The following is a 25571-nucleotide window of genomic DNA, read 5'->3' as shown; positions in this document are numbered from 1 at the left end:
ATGACGACTGAAATTTTTATGTAACAAGAGCACTGAAAGCAGATGTAAATGCTTAAATACATAACACAACTGAACCTGATACAGAATTTGCTGGGTTAGAAAATGAAAACACTAGGATGGTCACAACAGCATTGTGCTTTGTTTGGAAACACCCACTTGTTTATGCCTATGAAGCTAATATAAAAATTCCACAGGCCCACATTGGTGTTCATGATGACACCAAAGTACTGTAGTAATAAGATCATTATCATTTTACAGCTAGTTTTTCCACGTTTGGCCATAAAATGGTAATGATGCATGAGCACTGTTGTGGGCCGTAAAGTTTCATTGACTCTCTATCTCTGAAAACAGACAAACAAGGAGTGATTGTTTTGAAAATTGTTATAAGCTCAATTCACTATTGTTTGGAAATATTACTTAGATACTGTAGGCATTTGGACTAACAAAACCAAAATAAAAATTAAATCAATACACTACAACAAGGAGAAACAATATCATGAACATAAAAGAGTGCATTCACAACCTCAAGCTGTGTCACTTAACACTCATTCATCACCAGAAGACGGCAGCAAGATTAAATAAATGAACACCTAACGAAACATAGAATACATATACCAAAAAATTGCAATGCACATTATTCATTTATTGATACAAGTATTATAATAACAATTCCAAAATAAACATGGAGGGTATCAGTAAAACTGTGCGATTTGGGTACAGCATTATCCTGTATACAGTACATGCAAGGTGGTACAGTACTCTTTCATGGTTTACACAGAACTAAACACTCAACTATGGTAAAACTCCAAACTATGTACTGTACAGGTATATACCATTTTTGACTGGGAGATGCCAGGCTACAAGAATGATAAGTACGTACAGTAGGTGTACTGTATATAATTTTGTTTTGGAGTGGGGGGAATTCTGTAATTCTTTATTGTCAAACCAAGATTATTTTGGACACCTTCACGTACTACTGATACACTGATGTTGTATATATATGAGTCTTTGTTATCTAGTTCTTCTAAATACCTGTGTGGCTGACATATATAAAGTAAGCAAAAAATAGGTATTGCAAGGTAACTTATGCTTCTTTTAATTTAGACTTTCAACTGCTGACTTCAACATATGGAGTACTTACACGCAGCACCTGGACAATTCTCTCTTGAGGTCTATAACAACTCTCCTTAGGAGCACATAAAACACTTTAATGTACACCCACTAAAAAATTATTCGGCACCCGCGTCATATTGTATCAAGCCGTAAGGGTGTCGAATAATATTTTAGTGGGTGTACAATGGCTAACAATTAATACAATTTGATATGACAGCAATGATTACATAGTGATGTGGTATCAACAAGAGTTGTGCTTTGCAATTTTTCCTACATACAGGGGGGGTGCTCAGAATTTGGATGCTTAAGATTACCTGTACTGGGAATTCAATATAAACTCAGTAAATCCCAATGGATAATATTATTAACCCCTTCGCTACTTTGCTGTACACTCGGTAAAAAAAGTATCTTTCAGAAGGGATCCAATGAATTTCAACCTGAACAATCCTGTTGTCTTGCTAGGGTTGGTAAGTGTGAGTGTGAGACATGTCCTACCTATTATAGTAGGTCTAATTTAGTTATTTCATTCAAAATATAAATTTAGTTCATTGCAATATGATTGGTGAATAACAGTATGCCTCATGGGCCTTTATCAAAAACCTTCGTTCATGGTGGAATTTTGTTTCTCATAAGAAGTGTAAAGATAGTTTTTTACTGGGTGTACATACATTTGTTAAAATTATTCAAGCAACAATATCCTGTTACTGAATCATTCAATTCCTTTACAGATATTTATTTCCAAGCTTTCAATTCTCACTGGGGAGTTTCTAACTCATTCTATACCTGTACATTCAAATACCAGTATGTAATACAGGTACTCAGCAGATTAAGATCCTTGGCACTTGAAGACTTTTTATCTATCAAAATACCTATTGTACTGTAACTCCAATCCATCCAGAGTTCACATGTGCAGTTAGTGTGAGCCATACCCCTCAGTTGGTATACAGTATAGTCTGCATTTACACGGTCAATTGAACCTGTGGAGGTCCGCGTAAAACGAGAAACGCGTAAACGAAATAACAGAACATATGGGATTAATTGAAATAGAGACTGGGCCGACTCCCAAACTCCACTTTTTCCGACACAATACGTACCTTGTAGTAAAAACATCATCATAATTTTATGATGGTATTACTACACACATAATATCTAAATAAAAAACTACAAATCTAAAGGTGTTTAACATTTACGTTAGTTGAAGCGATGGGTCGGCACACGTGGATGGCGGCTGGTTCCGAGGCAGAGGGCAGATTAGTTGCCCTCCGGTGAATCACTTTCACTACTCACAGAGGTTTACAGGGCCTCCCAGACAAACCCCTCAAAGTCCATATCCTCACTGTCACTGTCACTATCACTGACTTGGGCTGGCTGTGGTTGTGGTGGGTTGCGGGCGAAGAAGCCCTTAATACAGTACAATACTATGTTGACGACTAGCATTGATGTTGTCGAGATAAATCTGGATATACGGCTCCATAACTTTCGACAGATGGTTATTAGACACTTCATACCGATGCTTGTCTGGGTCGTTGTCAAGGATGAGCTTAATTTTCTCTCCCAACGCGATGATTTCCTTCACATAATCATGGCTTGGTCCAGGTAATTCAAGGTTTTTCTGGGGTGGTGGGGGTCCAGCGGAAGCCATTGTGAGGGGAATAGCGGGCACAAGAGAGAACTGTATACTCGGACTGAGAACAATGAGACTGGCCCGGCTAGGTCAGCGACTTCTGGTGGCAGGACACGTCATGTTACATTAAACCAATCACAGCTAGCGGCAGAGGGAATGCGTGGGTGATAAGGGTGCGTGGCCCAATCACAGTCCAATACGTCATATGACGTCAGCAATAATGGAAGAGCGACCTAATGCACACCCCTCACCGCGGCGCTTCCCGCATATGGTCAAGAATGGACCGCGTGAGTAAAAAATGGCGCGCCTGGACCTCTCCAGCCGCTCGCCGCGTAAATGATGAAATTTACCGCGTAATTAAAGCATTTCATTCTGGCAATGCACCGCGTAAATGACCAAAAGCATAAACAAAAACCGCGTAAATCCAGACTATACTGTAACCTATACTAATGGTCAATATTTTTTTTACTTATTTAAGTAAACTTCTTTGTAAATATTGAGCATCCTTATTTCATAAATACAGCAATATACAGTGTTGGCAAATAGCACTAAAAACTTTAGTAGTATGTTTATTGTGTTCGTATTTAGGGCAGTGTAATTCTTTGCAGACTCCGCTACTAAGCATCAAATGTCAAGTATTAGTTACTTAATTTTTGGTCTTTCTATTATCCCTCATGCATTACAGGTTGTGTCATGACAAATCTCACCTGCTTGCAGGCTGACAACACAACAAAAAATAAGACTTTGATACAAATAACATATCACAGCTTTTTTTTCATACCTGTAGATTAATTCTTGTACAAGATATATGTACACAAGAGTATTATAAAAAAGCTGCAGAATAAACAAAAGAAAGAATTATTTATACACATGCAGGGGGAGTGTGTGACATGGGGCTGTGCCAGAGGCAAGTGAACAGGAAAGGTCTGGCAATTGTCAAAGTCCTTGCGACACAACCTACATCATGGGTGGAGAATGGGGTTAATTCCCTATACAGTACTGAAATAACTTATGGACCCAAGTCATCATTTCTGTCTTATCTTTGATGTTCTGTACAGTACAAGTACAGGCAGTCTCCGAAAGAATTATGTTCCTGGACTCTGTTCATAAGTTGGAATAGTGTTAATTCCATAGATTCAGTCAAAGCACAACCCTGCCCATACTAAACAACATTAATATCCCATACATAACAAATATGTAAATATAGTGATGTTAAACAATATAGAAAAATGAAATTAATGAAAAAAATGGGATTTTAGTTACAGATTATTGTGATGAATGACTATATTGGGATGCCATTCGTTAGTGCTGATGTTTGTAAGTCGGTTGTTCTGAACTCGGGAACTGCCTGTAATCACTGGACTTCTTTTAAGCGGAGACATATGGCTCTATGATTATTTCTCCAGCTTCTGCTGATGTAGACCATTTATTGGTATAGTACAGTGTTTTATCTTCAAAGCTAGACCTGTCATAAGAGTTCTTGTGGTCTTTACTACTCATAGCATTTTTATGGCATTCAAGGGAAACCAGTAAAATAAGTAATGGAGAAGTATAATATATGTGCTTAATATTGATGGCAACTAACTGTTAAAGAGTAATATAAGATGAGGAAACTAATGGTGCAAATGAAAATTGAATGACTACACAGTCACATTGCGCTTATACAGCTGCTCCTCGACTTGCGACGGGGTTAGGGACCTAAATCCAGGTCGTAAGTCAAAAATGCTTAAATAATACATAGAAAATCTAAAAAGGGGTCTCTTTTTCTTCTCAGCACCACAAAACTCTCACTTTTAAGCTTGCCAGTCATTTTAAAGTGAATTACAAACGAAAATTTTGTCAGTACACAACACAATCACTAACGTCGGGACTCAAAAATACGTAATTTGACAAAATTTCGGTACGACTGAGGCGGTCGTATGTCCGGTGGTCGTAAGTGGAGGAGTAGCTGTAGGTATATGATACTGTAGTACAGTGACATCTCCGTTAGCAGGAACAATTGGTGCAGAGCACTTCCGGGAAAGAGAGATTTCCAGGTAACGAGACAACTTTCTCAAAGCCGGAAAAAAAATCCCTCATCCCTGGAATTTTCCGGGTAACGGAAAAATGTTCTTGGAAGTTCCAGAAATTGTGCCAGATTTTCATCTTTCAAACCCAGAAAAAACTCCATCCCCGTAATTTTCCGGGGTTTGTACCGGGAAAATTTTTTCAGAATTTTCCGGATAATGTGCCCCGAGAACATTTTAATTCTGGCTATCAGGGAGTTCCGGGTTTGAGGGATTCCAGCTAACAGAGATATTACTGTACATAGATTATGGAGCCCATCATCCTACAGCAGGCATAGAGACAATGTTGAAGAATATGCATACTACAGTAAACAGGTATATATAAAAATTTATTTACCAACAATGAAAGCATGTTTTTATACATGTCTATTATAAAAAAACTTCAAGAGCTGTAGCGAAGGGTTACACAACACATATTATGCATACAGTGACATAGTTAATAACCTACAAATTATTAGTTCCTGGAAGACAAATGTTTTGTTAAATTCATAGGTGGCTACTAAGAACTTAAAACATTACTACCTGTACACATATATTGATACAGTAAAGCAAATGAATATTTTGTTAATAACAGCATTTTGAAGGAAACTATACACACCTGTTCAATAAGGTTTAGCAACCACTACTCCACGCTCTCCAGCAATACTGTGATTCACCATTTTGCATATAACTGCAAAGAATTATTCATTGTGTAATACTGACACAGTAAATCAAATACCAGTCTCCTGTTTTGGCAAAGAAGTAAAAAATAAATACTTTAAAACATTAAATGTAACATGAAAGACAATGTATAACAAGGAAAAAAAATCAAAATATAAAGACCATCTTGTACAGACTAAAATACAGTCTCATTTGAAATACAAGTTCATGAAATTCTCTAATTTGACTGGATATGGCAACACACAACTTGATTATGCAACAGAGGTATTTCCAATTCTTCCTTAAGACTGCTCTTTCTGCACTAACACCAAATAACCAAGGAGCAAAACTGGGCACAGCAGTTACAATGCCACTATGGAGCTACATGTGGCCAAGTGTTTTTGGAGTAATCTATAATAAAATCTAACTCTGCTCCTCCGATACAATCATACTTTCTCACCCAAAAGAATACTCATACACTGGTACAGCCCACTTGTAAATTACAAGCCGAGATATGAACAGATGGGCCTTACATCAATTTACAACTCTCTAGAGTCTAGATTTTGTTTAAGGCAGTATCATTCTTCTGATCATTCTAATAATTTTTTTTTTAATGAGGATGAATCGCACTATGAAGATTAGTTCTTTCAAAATCATTCTTTGCTGAAAATAGCATATCACTTCTGAGTTATTCCAAATGAGGTTAATTATGTTAGTGGTGCAGACTGCTGGTAGAGGTAATAAGTATAGATGAGTTTTGGATTCCCTATACATAATACACTCCCTACAAGGTACAACTCCTTCTAGTGCCCAAATTTGCATTACCTTGCCATGGTGTGGAGGCTCAAATGAACCACATTCAAATACCTAGGATAGGTATAAAGTTCCCATCTTGCAACCTAACATGAGGTTGAAAATGGATCATTGCTAAATCCACAAATTCCACAGTTGATGGGCTGTTTACCAGAGTGAGGTATGAGTGACCTCTACACCACATAGTTCATTCCCAACTTTTCCTACTCCCTTTAATTAATATTCTGACGAGAAAAGGTTTGGGGGGCATCCATTCTCATTAACTTCATCTCTTGCCCTTGAACAACCATGGACAGACAATTAACGATTTTCGGGTGTTCCTGGTGGATCATCGTCACTTTAAGGTTCCACCACATTGCCTCCCATGATTGCAGGCAGTGTGCTACCAAGAGCTAGCAAGTTCTGCCTGAGCAAAATAAAGGCTTGGACATTAAACACAGAGGTAAGATTAAGAATAAACAAGCACAAAACAAGATTGGAACAAGGAATGCGAGGACATTATATGAGACCGGTAAGTATGTAATTCTTTCAAGTGAAATGAAAAGACTGCAGTGGGACATTCTGTGATTAAGTAAAGTAAGATGGACAGGTTCAAATAGCATTAGCGGTAAAGATTTTTATTTTATATATTCAGAGGGTGAAAAGCATGAGAAAGGTGTTGGTATTCTTGTATACCAGAAGTTGAGGGATATTGGGCAGTATCAGATAGTTTTGTTAGTGAAGTTTAATGCTAAACCTATGGACTTGGTAATAATGGAGGTTTATGCATCAACAAATCATAATAGGATGAAGTCTTAGAACATTTTTATGAATATTTAAAGAAAACAAAAGACACTGAATTTTAATGAATGTCTGATTATAATGGGTGATTTTAATGCAAAATTTTGGAAAGGGAAAGAAGTACCTAGTAATTTTAACGCAAAAGTTGGGAAAGGGAAAGAAGCACCAGAAGTAGGAGCACATGGATTGGGTAGTAGAAATGAGGAGAAATATTATTTGACTTTTGTCAGGAAAACATGATGATAATTGGATATACAGTACATTCATGGTTTGAACAACACCCTAGGCATCTCTAAATATGGGTCTCATACAAGGACAATGTAAATAACATTGTCAGGAATCAAATAGATTACATTTTAATTCAGAAATTCAATAACCCAAACCAAGGGGCAGATTTTGAGTCAGATCACATCCCAGTTATGAAATTGAGGCTGAAGCTTAAAAAATTAAGAAGAAAAACTATGGACAAGATCAAATGGGAAGTACACCAAGGTTAGCAAAAACTCCAAAGAGAAATGCACAGAAAAAGAAAAAATTAGATACTTTGGTCATATAATTATGGAAGAGGGGATAAAAGTAAAAATATTAATGGGAAAAGTTGAAGCCAGGAGGACATTGGGAAGGCAAAGACTGGGATGGATGAAATTAAAAAGTGGATCCCCAAAGAGATACAAAATCTTGTAGGATTGGTAAAATCACCCCGAAAAAGTTAAGAATGGAGGACTGTGGTCGCCATCCCTCAGATATGAGGACAGTATGCTGATTGATCCTACAAAGGCATTGTTGGGTGATGAGAGAGCTGGTAACTGTTATGTCAAAACCTTAGACAGGGCAAAAGTGGGGAAAATGATATAATGGATGATTCAAGAAAATCTTTAGATATCCTGTTTACCTATTACAAAGACTGTACAATATTTACAAGTATCTTTTCATACAGTTTTACCAAACATAAAGACATACACAATTTGATCAAGGGTTATACATTTGAAACAGGTTTTCATTTACTGCATCAATATACACCTGTATCACAAATATTAATACTTAGGTATTAAAAAAAATATACACAAAGTACAGATCCTGTAAAAAAGAGTTTCCTTTTGTATGACATACAGTATACTGCACTATAATAAATTACCGGGGATTTGAATCAAATATGAAATAAAAACACACATGGAAACTCTGTCAACACATTTTGTAAGTAGAGAGCAAATAGTACACAGTAGTTGTCTGTAGCTGTGGTTGACAAATTTGGTTATTAATAATTAATCTATGGACAGTATTTTGTTGACATACTAACACTCTGATGTTACCTAAATTTCCATTACCTATACTGCACTGAACCCAGGTTTCCTCTCATAATATAAACCAGCATTTCAAGGATGTACAGTATGCTACTTTGCCGACTGATCTATAAGGGGGTGGGTTATATTTCAAACACAAGAGAAGAAAATAACTCCACAAAAATGGTTTTAACAGTTTTCAGTCTTCACTTTTCAAGCAGTTGGAGAATTTTGAAGAAATTCACATCATACAATGTACAGTATTGTCTTTGCATATTTACAGTGCCTGTCTTGATGAACAGCCATAAACTTAAAGTGACACTAATTTTTTTCTTTAATTCAATCACATATTACCAAATTTTCAATATTGTCCCTTGTAGCTTTTTTAAGTTACAGCCTCTGAATCTCCCAAAACATAAAATCACTGGTTTCTAAGACAAAAAATACAAAAAAACACCATTGTATGTCGAGTAATGTAGAAAGTATGAAGAGTGACAACAATGATGGGAGTGAAAACAAAGCAGTGTTCAATACAAAACACAGGCATGCACTAGTGATTGCTTAGAGGTGTAAATTTGTGTGTGTATAATTAGCAAGGCTGACCTTGCAAATTGACTGTAACTGGTATCCTACTGTGGCCAAATTTTTTAAAGGCACAGATTTGTGGAATAAGCATTAAAAACGCAGGGCTAATCATTTGCTAAAAAACTAAATTTAATTGTACGACATAAATCTTTATTGTTTCAAACTTACACTCAAATGCATATATAAATGATATGATTCCGAGTTAAACAATTTAGTGAGCATAAGGTTACCCTAACTTGAACAAATTTCAATTAGCATGTCAAAGATGAAAACAAAATACTCTGATAAACAATAAAATTGATATCTAGCATATCATCAGATTCAATACAGCATATATTTTATGTAAAAAAAAACTCCTTCCACACTCAAACCAACCCAGTTCAGTCAGGCAGTCAACCATTTGACACACAACATGTGGCTAACGTGCTGTGTGTATACCATGATGTCACAGGGGGAGGGAGCGTGGCCACGCAGTTATACAGGTATCTCACCGCCTCCACACACGTTCACTTCCCACACATACACACCCATGCTCTTAATTTTTCTCATTTTATAGTTTTATATTAAATTTTCTTTATTTCTAAGCCACATCGTTTCTATAGAGTGAACTGAGTGTTAAAGAAGTCCATTTTTTCGCTAATTCGTTCACTTTCATGAGTATATAAAAAAAAATTCTAATAAGCACAGACAAGGGATAAACACGGAAATTGGCTCTCATGAAAATGCACGGATCAGCAGAAAATGGACTTCTGAGACACGAGTTTGCGAGGTCAGCCTGTATATACAGGCAGTCCCCAAGTTACGAACGGGTTACGTTTCTGGACCCTGTTTGTAAGCCAGAACAGTGTTAATTCCATAGTGTAATAATGTAAATACTGTAAATAAAGTGATGCTAAATAGTATATAACATAGAAAGTAATGTAAAAAAATGGATTTTAATTAAGAGCCTTTGGTGATGAATATATTAGGATCTTCTTCGTAAGCTGTGTGTTCATAACTCAGGGACTGCCCGTATAATCGTATAATATATATATATATATATATATCTTTGTTTAGGTGTGGTGTATGATATTTTATATTTTGCCATTGATCTTATTGAATCTATCATATTTCTTGACTATTTTGAGAGGCACAAATAATGATCAAAACATTGCTAACAAAATTAAGAGGTATTAATTGTTTTGTTCTGAAAATAATAGCATCTTACATTGACAAAACAAACTTGAAAGAGAGTTGACAGAATTAACTTGAGAGAGAGAGTTGACAAAATAAACTTGAGAAAGAAAGAGACTAAATTCAAGATTTTGATAAGAAAAATTACTAAGAATCATAGTCTTCATCAATCTGGTTATTAGTAGAGGACTGGGAATGAGCAGGTGATGAAGTCAGGTGTGAATTTGAAAGAGGTGGCCGGTTTTGCAAGGCGTGTACAGAGGTTATCACTGGAACTGGGACTCCAAATGATGGTCGCACTCCAGGAGTAAGTGGAGTGCGAACTGGGGAGCTCGAGGCTTTGGTGGTTGGTGGTACCCCTCTTAAAGGCAGAGTAGTACAAGCTGTAGGTAATCCAGGGATAGTAATCTGAAAGCCAGATATTGGGCTAGAGGTTGTTGCACTAGTAGTGAGTACTGTAGAAGGGGGTGAGACAGGACTATGAGAAACCTCACTCTTTTTTCCAGGAATATCTCCAAGGTTGAAGCTTCCACCAATTGAGATTTGCAATGCAGGAGCTTTTGGTGATCCTTCAGTTTTCCTGAAACAAATTATAAAGACACCAATAAGAATATAGAGGATAACTTAAGGTGAAGTTCTGCCAATGACAAAGTAACTATAGAAGGAATCCTACCATAAAAAAAAGTCATGCCTTTATACAGCAAAAGCTATTTTCTATTTCTTATCAGGACCCACATTCCCATGATCTACAAAGAGAAACATTTACACTAAACTCCAGACCACACAAACATTTACTATAAAATAACCAAACTCTACCCTTCTCCAACTGCAACATCTAGTGCAGTGGTTCTCAAACTTTTTTCCAGTTTTACCCCTATTTAAAGTCTGACATGTTAGAATTACCCCAACGTAAAATTTTACTCCTTACTTATCAATTCAATTAAGTTTAAATTAGCTCATAACTCATTGTTTTCACCAATATAGTACCGGGTATTATGAAAATTACAATGTGACCAAGCTTTCATTACCTCCAATCACAGAGTCACTGCACAACAAACACCCACTCACTGCAGCTTCTGGAGTGATACGGACAGTAAACTGACTCAATTTAAGGCGACTTGAGGCGAATCCTTCACGAGTTGCCAAACGCGGCAAACATAAGAGTTATAAGTGTTAAATACGAAGTTACCCCACCGTGCCAACAAAAGCATATTACCCCAGCCAAAATGTAGTTTTTACCCCAGTTGGGGTAATTACCCTGAGATTGAGAACCACTGATCAAGTGTAACAGTGTATATGTCTTTAAATGTGCATAATGCAAAAAAATAAAGGGGATTGGGTACAAGCAATAAATAAGCATCTACATCAAAACTGCAGCTCTATACAGTACAGTACTTACATATTGCCTGGATGCAAGAAAAGGAGAAACAAGTGGAAGGTGTACAGTAATTTTAAAACTGAAAAGGGTGACTAACGAATTGTTCACTGACTGTATTGGCCACTGCTCAAACATGGCAGGCTAGGTTTATACCAGGGCTGTGGAGTCGGAGTCGGAGGAAATATCAGCTTGCGGAGTCGGTAAAATTGTCCAGACTCCGACTCCGACTCCGACTGAAGCTATTCTGTTCCTAAGAACAAATATATGAACTCAGGCATATTCATTGCAGTGATTCTACTGATCCCACTAATTTTCTTAAATTATTAAAAGAATTTATTTCCATTTTATAAGCATTATTATGAATTTATTGTAGCAGGCACAGTATAGCACTATAATTTTGGACGATAGTCTCTTCTTTACCATTTGAAATTTTGAATTATATCAAATTTTGTTTCGTTGAAAACTGCACAGAGGCTCTCAGCTACAAAACAATTAGCTACAACCTGTTTTTGGTGAGATTAAGGCAAATTTAATTTAATAACTTAATCATGTAAGGTTTATCCATTTTCCTTAATAAGGTATTCATTTCTTTAATGTACATAAATATATAACTTTACTTTAAAAGGAATTGTAGGATCATCATTTAGATCCACATCAGATTATGAGCTTAAACAAAATTCATATGCTGAGATCGAACTTTTAGATATACATGTAAATGGTGTTTTCTAGTTAATATCTTGAATTCTTAATAAATTTATTTTTCTTTTGATTGAAACTTTGAAAGTCAAGCCTATCATCTTTTTGTAGTTCTTAAATATCGTCCAGATCATTAATAAAGCTGTAGCAGTATAGCCACGGTGTTTTACTTTTTACCTATGCAGGTTACAACATACAAATTACAATTAGGATGGTAGAAATAGTTGTTACAAATAGGCCAAGGAGTCGGAGTCGGAAGCATAAAAATTTGAGGAGTCGGAGTCGAAGGTTTTGTCTTCGACTCCACAGCCCTGGTACCTATACTGAAATTTTGAACAAAATCCATTTTTTGGCCGAAAATGACAAAAATTGTAAGTCTAAAGCCTTAAAGGATTTTTGGCCAAAAATACGTTTTCTCTCTGAACTAAAATTTAATGTGCCTAACTATTTAAGTACATCCAGAATAATACACAAGCACCAAGAAATGACCTCGAAAACCCATAAGTGGCGAGTAATTAGCATTGCAAAAGTAATTAAATTATTCTAAAAATCATTTGAACATTTTCTAAAAGCCATTTGAACAAGTTATAATCAAGATATCAAATTTTGGTTAACAGATCCTTAAGCAGCACATTCAGGAGTACCTATACTGAAATTTTGAACAAAATCCATTTTTTGGCCGAAATGACAAAAATTGTAAGTCTATAGCCTTAAAGGATTTTTGGCCAAAAATACGTTTTCTCTCTGAACTAAAATTTAATGTGCCTAACTATTTAAGTACATCCAGAATAATACACAAGCACCAAGAAATGACCTCGAAAACCCATAAGTAGCGAGTAATTAGCATGGCAAAAGTAATTAAAATATTCTAAAAATCATTTGAACATTTTCTAAAAGCCATTTGAACAAGTTATAATCAAGATATCAAATTTTGGTTAACAGATCCTTAAGCAGCACATTCAGGAGTACCTATACTGAAATTTTGAACAAAATCCATTTTTTGGCCGAAATGACAAAAATTGTAAGTCTAAAGCCTTAAAGGATTTTTGGCCAAAAATACGTTTTCTCTCTGAACTAAAATTTAATGTGCCTAACTATTTAAGTACATCCAGAATAATACACAAGCACCAAGAAATGACCTCGAAAACCCATAAGTGGCGAGTAATTAGCATTGCAAAAGTAATTAAAATATTCTAAAAATCATTTGAACATTTTCTAAAAGCCATTTGAACAAGTTATAATCAAGATATCAAATTTTGGTTAACAGATCCTTAAGCAGCACATTCAGGAGTACCTATACTGAAATTTTGAACAAAATCCATTTTTGGCCGAAATGACAAAATTGTAAGTCTAAGCCTTAAAGGATTTTTGGCCAAAAATACTTTTTCTCTCTGAACTAAAATTTAATGTGCCTAACTATTTAAGTACATCCAGAATAATACACAAGCACCAAGAAATGACCTCGAAAACCCATAAGTGGCGAGTAATTAGCATTGCAAAAGTAATTAAAATATTCTAAAAATCATTTGAACATTTTCTAAAAGCCATTTGAACAAGTTATAATCAAGATATCAAATTTTGGTTAACAGATCCTTAAGCAGCACATTCAGGAGTACCTATACTGAAATTTTGAACAAAATCCATTTTTTGGCCGAAAATGACAAAAATTGTAAGTCTAAAGCCTTAAAGGATTTTTGGCCAAAAATACGTTTTCTCTCTGAACTAAAATTTAATGTGCCTAACTATTTAAGTACATCCAGAATAATACACAAGCACCAAGAAATGACCTCGAAAACCCATAAGTGGCGAGTAATTAGCATTGCAAAAGTAATTAAAATATTCTAAAAATCATTTGAACATTTTCTAAAAGCCATTTGAACAAGTTATAATCAAGATATCAAATTTTGGTTAACAGATCCTTAAGCAGCACATTCAGGAGTACCTATACTGAAATTTTGAACAAAATCCATTTTTTGGCCGAAAATGACAAAAATTGTAAGTCTAAAGCCTTAAAGGATTTTTGGCCAAAAATACGTTTTCTCTCTGAACTAAAATTTAATGTGCCTAACTATTTAAGTACATCCAGAATAATACACAAGCACCAAGAAATGACCTCGAAAACCCATAAGTGGCGAGTAATTAGCATTGCAAAAGTAATTAAAATATTCTAAAAATCATTTGAACATTTTCTAAAAGCCATTTGAACAAGTTATAATCAAGATATCAAATTTTGGTTAACAGATCCTTAAGCAGCACATTCAGGAGTACCTATACTGAAATTTTGAAGAAAATCCATTTTTTGGCCGAAATGACAAAAATTGTAAGTCTAAAGCCTTAAAGGATTTTTGGCCAAAAATACGTTTTCTCTCTGAACTAAAATTTAATGTGCCTAACTATTTAAGTACATCCAGAATAATACACAAGCACCAAGAAATGACCTCGAAAACCCATAAGTGGCGAGTAATTAGCATTGCAAAAGTAATTAAAATATTCTAAAAATCATTTGAACATTTTCTAAAAGCCATTTGAACAAGTTATAATCAAGATATCAAATTTTGGTTAACAGATCCTTAAGCAGCACATTCAGGAGTACCTATCAGGGCTGTGGAGTCGGAGTCGGAGTCGAGGAGTCGGAGGAAATTTCGGCTTGTGGAGTCGGAGTCGGTAAAATTGTCCAGACTCCGACTCCGACTCCGACTGAAGCTATTCTGTTCCTAAGAACAAATATATGAACTCAGGCATATTCATTGCAGTGATTCCACTGATCCCACTAATTTTCTTAAATTATTAAAAGAATTTATTTCCATTTTATAAGCATTATTATGAATTTATTGTAGCAGGCACAGTATAGCACTATAATTTTGGACGATAGTCTCTTCTTTACCATTTGAAATTTTGAATTATATCAAATTTTGTTTCGTTGAAAACTGCACAGAGGCTCTCAGCTACAAAACAATTAGCTACAACCTGTTTTTGGTGAGATTAAGGCAAATTTAATTTAATAACTTAATCATGTAAGGTTTATCCATTTTCCTTAATAAGGTATTCATTTCTTTAATGTACATAAATATATAACTTTACTTTAAAAGGAATTGTAGGATCATCATTTAGATCCACATCAGATTATGAGCTTAAACAAAATTCATATGCTGAGATCGAACTTTTAGATATACATGTAAATGGTGTTTTCTAGTTAATATCTTGAATTCTTAATAAATTTATTTTTCTTTTGATCGAAACTTTGAAAGTCAAGCCTATCATCTTTTTGTAGTTCTTAAATATGGTCCAGATCATTAATAAAGCTGTAGCAGTATAGCCACGGTGTTTTACTTTTTACCTATGCAGGTTACAACATACAAATTACAATTAGGATGGTAGAAATAGTTGTTACAAATAGGCCAAGGAGTCGGAGTCGGAAGCATAAAAATTTGAGGAGTCGGAGTCGAAGGTTTTGTCTTCGACTCCACAGCCCTGGTTTTTACTGCAGTTTTTTAGAGAAAATACAACAATTATCTGCTGAATGAGGACTTTGAATGGGACAGGGGAAGTCTAGAAGCAGCAGAGCCAGTACAGGGGTCATGCCCATGGATTAAAAGAGAATAGGCAAAGAAAATGATTGATAAATAAAGAATGGAAAGGCTGCTGGTAGCTCTGTACCAGTCCAACAGGAAAAACCCTTCTCTAAAATTCAGATAATCACATAAAAAAAAGATAAGAACTGCCTAGTTGTGTTTTAATACAGGTATTTTGTTGGTTACTTACTGAATAATCTTTTGGCCATAAAAAAGACTATAAGACAAGATTCTCAAATTTAACATTTACCCTCTGACAATAAAAGCTTTTATTGTTACTTGAACCTTTACTACACACAGAGCAAAGCTTGTACAGTATTCAGTTAGCTTACCGAAGTTTTGTTGGATGTGATGGGGGGGATTTGGGTTGATGTGTGACAGGGGATGGTGGCTTCTTAGTGTCTCTACTGTAGTTACCAGAATGTTCTGGTGCAGCTATGACTTCTTCATCTGTATCTGTTTCTTGCTAAGAAGTAAAAAAAAAACAATAAAAAATTAAAAATTTGTCACTAAATATTTCATATTGTACAAACAATATAGTAGTGAGTCCATTGCAGTCTTTATAAAGAAGATTGTCATGAAATTGCACAAATGAATTTTAAAAATGAGGCTATGGACTAGCTGAGACTATTAGCCAGGAGTTTAAATTTGTCAAGTGAATATCAAAAGAGAGAGAGAGAGAGAAAAAAGACCATAAGGGTTTAAAAAATGTAGGACAGCATTAACCCTCCTTGAAATTCCTACAGTTGTTTCAGTGTTATAACAGATAGGGTTGATCTACAAAATTGCAAAATAAGAAACACAACAAATCCTATTTCCTCAATGTATGTTAACATCATATACTTCCTCTTGGGTGTTGGTGCTGGTTATGATATATGTCATGGTAAGATTTTCTGCTATAAGGTTGTGCTACAGGACAAGTGATAAAGAAAAGTGACGTTTCAGGATCCTGTTCATACAATACATCCTCAAAATGAACAAATGCATGAATAAATTTTTTATAAACTGTACTGACCATTATGGAGAATCTTTCATAAGAAATGTACTGTATAGTATTCCCTTAAAGCTCGCGGTTTTAAAGCTTACGTCCCTCGGAAACTCACGGATTGCCATGGAAAAGAAATAAAATAAATCTGAAGCTGGGTGTCAGGGATCAAGAGGAGTCAACACTACAGGGCAGTACAGAGCACCATATTTCCCAGGTCATAAGATGCACCTTGTAATTAGCAAGTTATATTTTGGAAAAATAATTTTTGCAGATTTAATAGTCTACTGTATTGCCAAATCACTGGCTGTATGCTATCATGTTTCTCACTACCACAGCTCAATATCACTTTATGGACCTATTATCAAATATTTGTTGGTATTATTAATAAAATTTACCTAATTTCATAAAAAAGGATATAATTATACATATAGGTAACTATGGGATACACATTACAAATATTTATAAGTACCGAGCATGTTCCAGTACGGGGATTGTTTACCTCCTGTGCACCTGTTTCAGAGGTATTGTCTTTCCATTGTCACTACCACAACTAACTATCACTGTATGGACCTAATGTCCATACAGTGTAATTTCATGTTTATGTTTGTTTATTTATTTATGTTATTTCATATTTATTATACTGTCTTATGCATACATAATGTTGTTATACATGTGCATGTAACTATTTATAAATGTATTTTGCACGTTCCTGGGACTGGCATGAAAACTCGCGGATTTTGCTTTCTCACTAGGTCCATTTTACCTAACCCCTGTGAGCTTTAGAGGAATACTGTATTTACTGTCAACAACTTTTAAGTAAAATATAACTTTCAATTATAAAATGAATAAGGAATATACAAACCGAATCATCAGTATCGACATCAAGGGAGAGTCCATCGTCAGAGTCAGGTTCTTCAACAGTTGGTGCTGAAGCCATCACTTTTCTGGGTCGACCTCTGCAATACAGTAGTAATGTCACTTACTTCTAGATCCGAGTCTCTTTAGTAAATCCATTTTCAAAATACAGCAACTTACTAGTCACCACTGCTTTTTTTCAAGCTCAATGCCATCAAATATTTTAAGTTATTGTCAGGCATAACCAAATGCAAGTGGTTATCTGTAAGTGTGTAATCTAATTATGAAAGAAGCACTGTGATGGATAATATGTACAAGAACACCCTGGGTGGTTAACAAATGAGTTAGGAACCAAAGGACCAGGTTGTAAGGTGAATGTTCGGAAGCCTAAAAATTTATTTCCCGTAGGAACAATGTAATTATGGGAGTTAGGTTCTGAACAGCCTCACAAAAACCAAATTTTGTTAAGTTTTCACCTTCACTAAAGATATGCATAGACCTGTGACTTTCATAGTACCTATAACTTACTAGCTATAAAGATACAATTTTATGTGTCCTTGTGAAATTCCCTAAATGCTGCACCTACAGGATTGATGAGCAACATCTTTACTTTTTGGATGCACAGCATTCAAGGCATCATACAAACTCAACATATTTAACATACCAAATTATTTTCAGTCATGAAAGTAATCATACACAATGCAGTATTTGGTCCATAATTTATATGACTAACCTGGGTCTTGGTGCACCACGTCCAGCTGCAGTAGTGTTAGTCGAGGATCCTTGACCCCTGCCACGACCTCTGCCTCTTCCTCTACCTCTGCCTCTTGATGGTTTCCCTTCCATCACATTTTCACCTGAGATGTACAGCTCATTTTAATATATAGAATATGTAAATCATGCAAGAGATGTGACACTTAAAGGTTAAAATGATATTAATCATAAAAACATGGGGAACTTGCATGCTTGACTTTGTTTGCCTCTTTCCTTTGCTGAGAGGTTTACTGTGGCAGATACTCAGACACTCAACTTCAGAGTGTCTTCGAGCAAAATTTCCATATCTCGCATTGGGAACACAGGGTATTACTATTATGCGTCTCAGCTTAAATTCCTACATCAGGGACCTCTCATTATCAAAATCCAAGTAGACAAGATGGAGGTGCTACAATGGCCCCAGGAATTAGGTAAACCATATACACTACTGCACACACACCGGCTCCTACTACCACCTGAGATCCCTAGCCCGAGAATCGCTGTTCGACACCACAACCCCATCCAGCCCATACGAGCACGAACTGATCGCTATAAGAACAGCCCAGTCCCAACCATTGTAAAATTATCAATAACTTGTAATAAACCAGTGTATTCTACTCCCAATAAATCCTACTTTTTGCACTGTCACTATGTTGAAAAGCCCTGTAGTTTGAGCTTTTCCCCACCTAGTTATTATATATCTTATTTGTATCACTTATGTTACTTGTATATTAATACAAGTAACCCATTCCCCCATTATGTCACTATATTTTCAGCCTTCTGGCTGCTATGCTCTTTCAATAAACCGTTAATTATTATTATTACGTATTTATTATTATTACACACACACACACACAAAGGCCAAGAATGTATTAGAGATCCCATACCTTTCAGGAAAAAAGCCATCGATACCCAGAACCAAAATTAATGGTGAACCATATATTCTCTCTGAGACAAGTCAGGTAAAATTGTCTCTGAAGTTGAGGACCATGTACTGTACCTACCCTACCATGCAGATCAGTAAAAAAAAAAAAAAAGTCCAAAGAACAGAGAAAAGAACTAAGGAGGTTACCACTACACAACCTAGAAACCCCAAGTGAACAACTACCAAACATAACACTAGCTTACCCATCATTAACCCTCTCATGGCATTTTGATGCAACTAAGTCCTCCCATGCTGGCTTGATCCCCCTCGCTCATCTGTATCTCACACTGAGAGTACTCCTCCCACAAGCAGAAATGAAGAAACAGTGGATCGGCCCTATCAATCACCTAAGCTCCTCCCACTAGCCTCGTGGGTTGGCAGAAGCATCTCTAAGGGTGCAATTTGGATCTGGATTTGCTCTACCCAATGTTCACTAAAATGGAAAAACCGTTTCTGTTACCGACGCAACCTACATCGAAAGGCTGTGAGGGGCTGAGATTTCCAACCATGGCCAGGGTTAACACATAAAGGAAACAAAGATGAAACTTCAGATATTTCAGACACAGAGCAAATAAAACTGATGATGAGGACAGATAACTGGATTTCCAATCAATTTCTGAGACAAAATAGGAACAGGAATTGAAAGAGGCTTCAGGAGAGGAGACTCATCCCAGCTAGGCTAAATGAGAGATCAAGCCACGAGAATATTAGTTGCACATGATTATATTTTGAGTCTAGGAAAGGTCCTATATATGAAAAATGTTTCAAGTCTCAGAAAGAACAAGACATTAAAGACATTCATTCACAAAACACAAAAATAGTTTCCATTTTCACCATCAAATTTTCTCCTACCAATTTCTCCTTTTAGTTGCAAAGGCATAAATTTCTCCTTTCATTCATACAAAAAGCATGTATTGTATGCCCCTACCTGATGGAGTTGGAGAATACTTATAAAAGAATGTGTGTGGAGATGGTGTTGTAGGTGCACTTCCTGGGTTTGAGAAGGAGGGAACAGGTGTCAAGGGTGTGCTGGGGGTAGGAGGTCCTGTATCCATGTCTCCATCAGCATTAATGTCTGCTACTGAAGCCACCAATTCTTGCAAAAAATCAAACCTCCTCTCTGCCATGATACACTGCTTTCTGTAAAGATTATTTTCTTCTGAATACCAGTAACAACACTATACAAATTGTGGTTTCAGTAAAGTTTTATCATTATTATTATTATTATCCAAGTTTTTAATTCTGATCTTTACCATAAAAATATCAGATTTCCATGATACCTTTTACTGTATTCAGCACTAACACAGAGTGTTAGGTGTAGAACTTATGCAGAATTTCCTACCACAAGTCAATCTAAATCCTCCCAAATTAATATTAAAACAACAATATCACTTGGTCACCATAATCTATTATTCTTTTTAAACTGAACATAACCCATAGAGGGATGTAAAGAGATGTGGAAATATTGTACTGCAATATTCAAAGGAAGTTCCAAATAAAAAAAACTTACAGTATACAGTACTTAGAAAACATCTATTAACAGATAAGATATTCAATGATTAACATCAAAATGATAAAAGGGAACCAGGTTGTGTCAAGTGCAGTGATAAACAATCCAGCAATACATGGAACTGATTAACATAGAATAAACATTCATATAAACAAATACAGTACAGTACAGTACTCCAAAATGCTGCTATTACAGCAAACAGATTAGAGAACAACACAAAGACAGATGACTCATTATATTTACAAGTGGGCTGGGGTCAGAGTTCTGGCATGGCGTGCAGTGGTGATCTCACCCGCTCTGGTCAGCAGTGATTGCACAAAGAGCTCGAGGCCTCGAGGTGTTCATAGTTAAGGAGTTTTGTCGATCAGAATGATTCATTTGCAGTAACATTTCCCTAGCTTACATTAAAAATTCAAGTGCACTCAAATTCATAAAAAAAAAAAATACAGTAATAAGAACACTGGTTTGTAAAATTCAAAAACTTGTCTACTGTACTGGGATCCTGTACTATCACCTCATGAAAAATTCTCAAAATGGGCACTTAAGCATGAAATCCCAACACAGTATCCAAGTGAGGGGAAGAAGCACATGAGTTACAAGACACATGCTGTTTATAAACTGGTAGTGAATCATTGTAGAGTACAGTACACACTGAATGTTGGGAGTGACAACAGGTGGTCCATAATGGCTCAAACTCCTCATATCCACATCTGCTAACAAAACCATGAAATGTCCAATGGTTGCTTGGTTAATGAACTGATAACAATCCCAATAGGAAACTCCTGATGGTGACTAGAAGTGTGTTTCTTATTATTTTAAAATACGGAAAACAAAATAAAAAATTGGGGGAACCTTCAATACCTCACTAAACACAATTTTAATACATAACATTATTTTAGAAAGATTGGAGAACTTATATCATAGCCACTCCATCCTCTACTTCTCATTATTATTATTGTAAGTTAGGGGAATTCACTTACTATACTGTAAAGTTTTATTTAATACTCAAAAGGTATCCCTTGCTATAAGATTGGGTTAGATTCCTGAACTTTTTTACTTTTTACCTTTATCCTCTTCACCACTGATTGGCTCATTAGCTGCTTGGGCGATCAGTCATGTATCTGTTATACCATTGGCAAGTACTGGGCATGTACTAGCTCCTGAATATATCTCAACCTGCTCCAATGCTTGTATGTTACATAAGAAAAAAAAAATTCGAATTTAAGGAGTTTATCCAATTAAGTGTTTTCAGCATAACACAAAACACCAAAACGCAGAAACACATAGTTGGCGAGTAATTAGCATTAAAATGTGTCATTAAATTTTTCCAAGCATAATTATGACCACAAATTATCCTACAATTGAATCGTGGACCACAGATTCAGAATCAGCATGCTTAGTAACATAGAAGGGTCACATTTCCATGTACAGTAGCTAAAACAGCTATCTGTGCAGGTGGGAATCCATAATGCTCCGAAATTTTACGTGTGACTAGTGACAGCGCTCATATACCAAAATTTATCGTCCATGGTATCATATTGTTTCCCACAAAGTATGGACAGATAGTTGTTTTAGTTACTGTACACACACTGCATTGTCACCTTTATCTACATGGCTTACTTCACACTACCCAAACCGCCCAGTTAACCCATAGTCAACTAGTGGGCACACGAGGCATGAGATGGCTCCTGATTGGTGAAAAACCATCACCAGCTGTTGGGGTTTCCATCTATGACAGGTGACGTCTACCCTAACTCTTGAGGTTCCAGGACAGTCATACTCTCCCCACCTCGGTGACCAGTTCTCTCTGCCTACTCTGTCGTGAAGTTGAGCGACTGTCACCTACCCCTTTGCAGATGCACAGCGGGATCTACTGGCCAGCTATTTGTAAGGTATAGAAGTACAGCTATACTATTTTCACCCTTGTATATGTGTTTTGTGTTAATTTTGTTTTAAGAATATTATAAAAAATCACTTGCATATTTTTCATGTCCTACTGTTTATACTATGTTGGGTGTTGTGAAGTCAACCATGAGTGTGGTGTCAAATATTCAACTCAGCTAAGTAATGCTATAATAACTAAACCTACAGTAAAATTTAATAACTAGAAAAGTTCACCCAGCGCATTGCCCAGATATCCATCCCACCTACCTGTATGTTTGAAGCTACCCAGCTGATTCGAGTTAATGATGATGTTTGGTAACTTGTTCCACTCATCCAACACTCTATTTCCAAGCCAATGTTTACCTATCTCGCACTTAACTAAATTGTCTAATTTAAAACCATTGCTATGAGTTCACCCCATTTTTATCTTTATAGTACTACTGTACTGCATACAATTTTTCTTTTATTCATAAGACAAATTTTGTGGTTACTTACATATAACACTTTACAGTATATGACATTCATCTCAGTGGAAACAATTGTCTACAAACCAGACTTGTCTGATTTTCAACTCAGAGTTCTAATTCACATTTTTTATTGTTGATATAATAGTGTTCTAATACAGGTAACCTCATTATGCACTTAGAAAGAAGCACAGTAACAACATTATAACAACACCCGATTTTTCACCACCCCCAATAGATTCGCTTTCTTCGGACCGGGATCTGCCACAACTAGTCTGATTTATCGAGGTTCTGCTATAATCAGGTAATACTGTTAACATATAAAAAGGATATAGATGATAAGCAGCCTGAGCCACCTTCCCAACTTCTTCATCTGTCTGCATTATCTTCTTGATTCTCGCCTGTTAAGAAAAAATTTACAGTAATTAAATGTCAAACTTATAACAATGGTTCTTAAGTTACATACATAACTGTACAGTATTTCAATATATAGCTATCCTAGGATGGTGGTACTTTACAGTACTGTACTATATTATTATTATTAGGCCATGGCTAATCGTACTGACAAATTTTCACGCTATATCTTGTTATAGCAGAGAATTGCATGATTCTCGTAAAACTTACCTAACTTCAAGCTGAGGTGTGACAAGCAAAATTTTTCAGCCATTGCATTAAGCCTCAAATATTGAGCAAAATGAGACCAAAACTGTCCACTAAACTAGCAACATTTCAATGACAAGTTCACCGCCATTCCTCAACTTTGAACACTGGTCACATGAAGCTGTGAGATGGTGTGGGGAGGACATCTGAATGTTGTGACAGGAAATGATGACCATTACTTCATGGAAGTGGATCTTTTGCCGTGACCGGCTAAGTTCCTACTAACGCTTCACCGTTAGTGCGCTCTGATTGGCTAATCGTCCATTACCGAAAAAAATGTGAGAAGTACATTTGACCGTGACTGGCAGCATTTGGTATTTATTTCTCTGTGAGGTGATCGTAGAAGCTGTAAACATACCAAACAATATTTCTGTTGTGTATGGAAAGTTATCATTATAAAACAGGTGACAATTATTACCTTAGAACCTAATAGAACCTGACCTTATCAACCAAAGAAACCTACCTAACTTTCTATCCGAGGACCCGACACCGCCCCCCGATATTTAACAGAAATTTAGCCAATTAAAGATTATGGTAAATACCAATACCAGACGCAAAATATCCACATGATTTATTGCTCTTTATCTAATTAATTCGGGTGATAACAATTATATAATATGTATTTAGCCCACATTCATATAACAAGTATTGTCTCTATACGTGAGAGAGAGACAAATACAGTAGGGTCGGGATATATCGCGACTTTACATAACAATGTTTTTTGTATCGCAGCTACCAAAATTTTCCTATATATAGCGATAATTTTTTTTTTATTTTGCCCATTAATTACATGTAATTAAATATCGTGATTTAGTATATAGCGAACATCGTTGGACCTCATCTCGCGATATATCCCGACCCTACCTGAGACAACTCCTATGGTCAAGCAAGAAGCAACATGCAGGAGCTTCAAACCGTGACCTTCACTTGTGATTAGATAATTAATATGGTATTTGATAGTTCAATGACTTTTTTTGTTAATTCACCACACAGGGCATAACCTAACTACCACTTCTTAAACAAAGTCAAAGTGTTTGTCATCCTTTTCCCCAGGATGGATAAAAGCATTCTAAACAATGATTTTTGTGGAAATTCATTAGAGAATAAAGCAATACTTATGATAGGAGCCTCAAAGACACCATTACTTACAGGTGGAAATCTTGCATTATATTTCTTCTTTTTTCCTGGCATTGTGATTGATGATAACCTATATCTCTCAATGCACAGAGGTAATAAACTTATTTAAATCAACACAGTAATGTCAGCTTGAAGACTGAGGCGGGAATATACTTGACATTTACTGATGCCAACACCACTCAACAGACGCCCCTCACCGCTGATCTTTTATTTTTACCATAACATTACTCATATTTTATAGGTAATCTTCGTTGTAATTCCACAAATTAGTGAAGGAAATGAGAATATGAAGGGAATAATAGTGGCAGGGACAGTTCCTCCCTCACCCTCCACCACCAACAACAACGGTGTCATTATTTTCACCACACATAACACTACAAACCTCTATAACTATTTAACCAATCATGTATTAGTATTTCATAATAATTTTTCAAAGTTTTTCTGTATTATTCTGAGATGGTAATAGTTTATTGATATTTATAATGGTATATTTTTCTCAAATATTTGGTGAAAATAATCGGGTGGATAAAAATTTAAATAAGTTTGTCAGATTTAATTTATACCAAGAAGATATATAGTAGATATTTACTATATTATTATTAATAATTTTATAAGTAATATTATTTTAATGCAATTATTTATAAGTTATCTAAAGGGACAAATATTTATACCAAAA

General features: G+C 35.7%; 1 protein-coding gene across 1 annotated transcript; it reads right to left on the bottom strand.

The window, feature by feature from the left end:
* Positions 1-6163: 6163 nt before the first annotated feature.
* Positions 6164-25250, bottom strand: LOC121863145 (nascent polypeptide-associated complex subunit alpha, muscle-specific form-like). The gene is made up of 8 exons (XM_042361634.1): positions 24908-25250; positions 23277-23499; positions 20994-21093; positions 20169-20380; positions 18296-18419; positions 17570-17663; positions 16052-16185; positions 6164-10653 (listed from the first exon to the last, which is right to left on the bottom strand). Exons 1-8 carry the CDS (start codon positions 24947-24949, stop codon positions 10221-10223), a joined length of 1362 nt encoding a protein of 453 aa, XP_042217568.1. The 5' UTR covers positions 24950-25250; the 3' UTR covers positions 6164-10220.
* Positions 25251-25571: the final 321 nt, after the last annotated feature.

This window comes from Homarus americanus, unplaced genomic scaffold, assembly GCF_018991925.1.
Source record: "Homarus americanus isolate GMGI-L3 unplaced genomic scaffold, GMGI_Hamer_2.0 scaffold5434, whole genome shotgun sequence".
NCBI lineage: Eukaryota > Metazoa > Arthropoda > Malacostraca > Decapoda > Nephropidae > Homarus > Homarus americanus.
The sequence above is the reverse complement of the archived record's forward strand: the minus strand, read 5'-3'. Positions and strand labels throughout refer to the sequence as shown.